The 4,818-nt window shown below is 42.4% G+C and overlaps 1 protein-coding gene across 1 annotated transcript; it reads right to left on the bottom strand.

Annotated features, from left to right (window-relative positions):
- Positions 1–349: 349 nt before the first annotated feature.
- Positions 350–3,137, bottom strand: LOC109735726 (AP2-like ethylene-responsive transcription factor AIL1). The gene is made up of 8 exons (XM_020294952.3): positions 2,735–3,137; positions 2,549–2,631; positions 1,906–1,914; positions 1,727–1,821; positions 1,566–1,639; positions 1,439–1,489; positions 1,170–1,252; positions 350–1,049 (listed from the first exon to the last, which is right to left on the bottom strand). Exons 1-8 carry the CDS (start codon positions 2,995–2,997, stop codon positions 652–654), a joined length of 1,056 nt encoding a protein of 351 aa, XP_020150541.1. The 5' UTR covers positions 2,998–3,137; the 3' UTR covers positions 350–651.
- Between the last annotated feature and the right edge of the window lie 1,681 nt (positions 3,138–4,818).

Below are 4,818 nucleotides of genomic sequence, written 5' to 3'. Positions count from 1 at the left end.
TTTTGCTAGTTTGCTGGTTATATAAATCTTTATATATTTTAAATATGGCAAATGTTTATTCTTTTGCGGTATATTATTGCTAGGTATGTCACATATGATGGGTATATATTTTCTGGAATATGGTCTATGGGTATGTCACACTTATTAACTTTTATAATGTAAAATGCATTGGATACGACATACCCACAATATTTAAAAATATTTGTGGGTTTCGATTCCTTGGAGTGCTGTCCCATTTGAAGCGCAAAGAGTGATTTTTTCTATCATGCACTATATCGGAGTATTCTGTTCATGATGACAGTGGAACAAACCAGCATTCAAAACTGGAGTTAGAGGATGAAAACAAATATACAAAAATAGAAGAATGAACTTCCTTTGTGTTGTAATGTCTACAAATACTATCAATGGTTTGTAATCAGTGTACATGAGAATACAGAGTACAGCATCACACGATCCTACTCTGGAGCTGGTAAATAATAGAGTTGGCAACCAGCGAAGGGAAATTCCTTGGGAAAAAAAAGTTTCAGGAAAGGCAGACGAAGAAAAGACACTCTCATCATCAATCAAGAAAAGAGAAAGGTGGAGAGATTGACGATCAGAGAAAAGATAAAAAGGAAGAAATAAATAATTTACATGTTGCTATTCTAATATCTATTGTCCAGCTAACTTTGTGACTTCTGATTGGTCCTCCAGGTTCGCTACCTCGGATGAGCCTTCTAGTTTCTTCAAACCATCTTCACAGCAGTTGCTAATATCAAAGTTAGTCACAGATAACTTGGTGACTTCTGATTGGCCCTCCAGGTTCACTACCTGGGATGCGCCATCTAGTTTCTTCAAACCATCTTCGCAGTGTTTGCTAATATCCAAGTTGGTCACAGCTAACTTAGTGACTTCTGATTGGTCCTCCAGGTTCACTACCTCAGATGAGCCTTCTAGTTTCTTCAAACCTTCTTCGGAGTAGTTGCTGATATCAAAGTTGGTCACAGCATGAACACCACGGAGCTGAATTGCTGCTAGGTCATACGCTTCAGCTGCCTCCACTTCAGTTTCTGCCAACCAAGCACAATTCCTTATTCATTCACAATAAGTTTCAACTCACAGTGATTCTCTCACTCAAAATAGTTTTCAACACAAGGTTAATGCCATCAGTTACTAAAATCTGTACTCACCAAAGGTCCCAAGATAGATGTCTTTAGTGTCTCTACTCTCACCAATCCTACCAATACGTGCTTGCCATTTACCATCCTTTCGTCTGTTTAGTCCAAGTGAATGGATAAAGTTAAAATTTGCTGTAGAACCGAACATGAAGAATTCTTAAGTTTTAATACAGCAGAAAATTTTCAGTTGCAAAAGGAAACAAGATGGATCAAAATCCTACAAATTTATTTCACCAGACTAGATAATTCTTTATATATATTCCTGGAGTATAGAATAGCACCTTGTTACACCCCTGTATGACGATGTTCCTCTTGAGAAACAACTACTCTGCCTGAAATAATCATAAGAACAGTTTGAAAAACTAGCACATGGGTTTTAAACCTGCAATATTCAACTATATAACAGACCTCCTTATGTAGGCCACAAATTCATCTTGATTCATGCTCTTCATGATCTCAATTTCTTTTGCATAATCAGAAATCTGGAGAACAATTAGAAGTTAATTCCATTTTCCTGTATAACAAGATGCCAGTTCCTCAGAATACACAAAACAACAAACACTTCATACATTGAAGTTTAGTTTGGTGGGTTGAGTTATGCCCCAATATTTCAGGGCTGCAAGGTCATGTGCCCTTGCAGCATTCTCTTCAGTAACATAGCTTCCTGTAATGCCAAAATGAAGATTAAATTGAGCCGTTTTTATGTTCAATCAAAACTCACTCTATGATGGCAGGCAGTATAAGTTACCCAAGTACACTGAAGAACCACAATGGCAGCCAAAGGTAGAAATCGATCCCATGCAGAACATCCAAAGAAAAAATAATCAGTTAGGGAGAGTGAAGATACGAAGTGCACAATTAAATGTTGGATTGTATAACAAAAAGCACTAGAATTCTCAAATGCCTAATCCCTACAGAAAGAAGAGAAAAGCTTAATAGAGACATTTGATAATACCCTTCTCCTCTTATTATTATGAAAGAAAAAAGGTGTACTCTATTGCGCTTGCACAAAATTTATCATCCTACATCAACCAAGGGTTTCAAGGTGTCATAGTAAGAAGGAATATCAATAAACAATTTACTGATCCAACAGAGATGTTGTTCCTGCATTCCCATACAAACATTCATTAATCCAGAGCAGCAATCATCCTATATTAGCATTACGACCTAGTCCGCTTTTAGTAACTCGAACTATGGTGCCACATATTATGATTTGTAAATTAGAAGACACAGTATGTGCATCCTGCAACCATCCCAGTGTTTCCATTCGAGTGCAAGTGATAACTGATCAGTGCCCTCTCAGCATTTCCAAGTTAAACCATAGATAGTTTCGTTGGGCTCTGAAAATCATTGAATGAGCAGGCTAGAGTGTGGACAGCAAAACTACGCACCATGCTTGCCCTTGCGCTTGCGCCCCTCAACCTGGCTGGTGTTGTCCCAGAGGTGTGCCTCGTACTTGCCGCTCCACTTGAGCCTGTCCCCAGCATACACACGAACACAAACAATCGAGTCAACAACACACAGGGACAGCCAGCCCTACCAATGAACAGTAATAACGTCCTGCCTAGCTTGCCCACCTCGTCACGCCGTGGTAGCGCGACGACCGGGGCGCCGCGCACTTGCGCATGGCCTCCGCCACCAGCTTCCCGCCGCCGGGGGCCGTCTTCCCCTTGTCGGCGACGGCGACGGCGGCAGGCTGCTCATCGAGCGCCGCGATCTCTACGCCTTCCCCCGCGGCGGTCGGGTTCTCCTGGCGAGGTGGAGAAGGAGGAGGGGGAGGGGCAGGGGTGGTGGTGATGGCTGTTGGGTCCGGGGAGTGGGGTTGGACGGTGGTGGCCATCGCCGCAGCTTTCGCGCGAATCTTCAAGTGGGTTATTATTACACGATTTGGGCGGAGAAACCCTAGCTAGCCCTACGAGGGGTGGAGGAAAGAGCCGGTGCGTGACTGCGTCGTTGTGTTTCCGCCCGATTCGCTTCGCTGCCTCTAGTGTCTAGGCTAGCTAAATAATCATCCGGCTTCTCATCAGCGCATGTTTACGAAGCCAGTGCGTTGCAATGAGGGAATACACATTTAGTAGATATATAAATGTTAATATATTTTTTGAAGATATAAACATTAATATTGCCTGACATATACCTTACATTCATCAATATTTTAGTTTTTTATATTAAGTATTGATAGATGAAGACATCTGGATTTAGTTGAGACTTTGGTATGATAGCAAAAATGCCCGTGCGTTGCATCGGGAGAAGTTTTTTTTTTGGACGTCGATAACGCGCGAACGTTCGCGGCCTGTGGACTCCGGTCCGAACTAGTCGTTCGGAGCGGGAAGCAGCATGTACCGAACTAAAGTGTTCGGGCAGGCTTGCATAAAGCCCGAACGCGTGCACGAACCCCCTTAACCAGGTAGTTACCCTGGTCCTACCGGTCGCTGGATCCAACTCGCGGCACCTACCCTCTTCACCCCACGGTCCCCTCCATTGTTCCCCTTCCCCTCCATTGTTCCCCTTCCCCTTCGCCTCCATCAGTCTCGAAAATTGCTCCAAACGCAAGTTGCCATGGCAAGCCTGGCGAAGCCTAGTCCAGATTTGAGCTACTTGCAGGTTAGTTTTGCTCACCGACACACCCTCCCCTTCCCCCTCCCCCCTATCTGGCCCCGTCTCCCTCCCCTACCTTACAAATCTTGTCATGTTACTCTTCCGAAGTGTTGTTGTTCGTGCCATGAACAAGTTAGGCTGGTTGTCAAAAAGAGCATGTATGATGAAAATTTAGAAACAAATCCGTACTGCTATGGAAAATGCTGCCACTTGTGTTCTACTGTTCTTGCCATCTAATTGTTTGGCGTAAAAAAAAGGAAATACTACACAAGGAGAAAAAGGGGAAAAGGCTTATTGTATAGTTGCCATGTGTATGATATGGTTATTACCATGAAATTTGCTGATAAGAAAATTCTTGCCATGTGCATGATATGCTTGTTAACTGGAATGGCACTCAAAAAATCTTGCCATGTGGATGATATGCTTATCACCATGTATGTAATACTGGATATTGCCATGTGTAAACTACACATGATTTTTGCCATGTGTGTCCTGTTAAAAATTGCCATGATTAGTCATGTTTAATGGATGTTGCCATGTGTGTGCTACTTATGTTGCCATGTGTGTACTAATGATATTGACATGTGCGTACTACTTATATTGCCATGTTGTACGAAACAGAATGTTTGAATGCTTTGTTTTGACACAGATTTAAAGGGTACAAAAAAAACAAAAGCAGGATGGAACAAGGAAACAGAGGGAATCCCTGGTTCTACGGCTCACTACAAGTACCCCCGTGGAGTGCACGGGATTACGAGGAACTAAACTCGAATGGACCTTTGCTGCACTCCTGCAGCAGTACATGGACATAGGTACTTGGTAGAAAAAAATGGATTAAGATATTTTTTTGAAAAACACCTTTTGTATGAGGGGAATTTGATTGGCTCGAAATAAAAATGCAGGTGGAATCGACACATCCGCATCTGCCACGATGTGCTGACCAAAAGAACAAGGAATGCCTAGTGGCAGCACACACACAATACAACAACAATAGCTGCCAAGGGCAATATGTGGTGAGCTGGAAATTTTAAGAAGAATACATATCCTTAGTTAAAAAATGAAA

This window comes from Aegilops tauschii, chromosome 7, assembly GCF_002575655.3.
Source record: "Aegilops tauschii subsp. strangulata cultivar AL8/78 chromosome 7, Aet v6.0, whole genome shotgun sequence".
Classification (NCBI taxonomy): Eukaryota; Viridiplantae; Streptophyta; class Magnoliopsida; order Poales; family Poaceae; genus Aegilops; species Aegilops tauschii.
The sequence above is the reverse complement of the archived record's forward strand: the minus strand, read 5'-3'. Positions and strand labels throughout refer to the sequence as shown.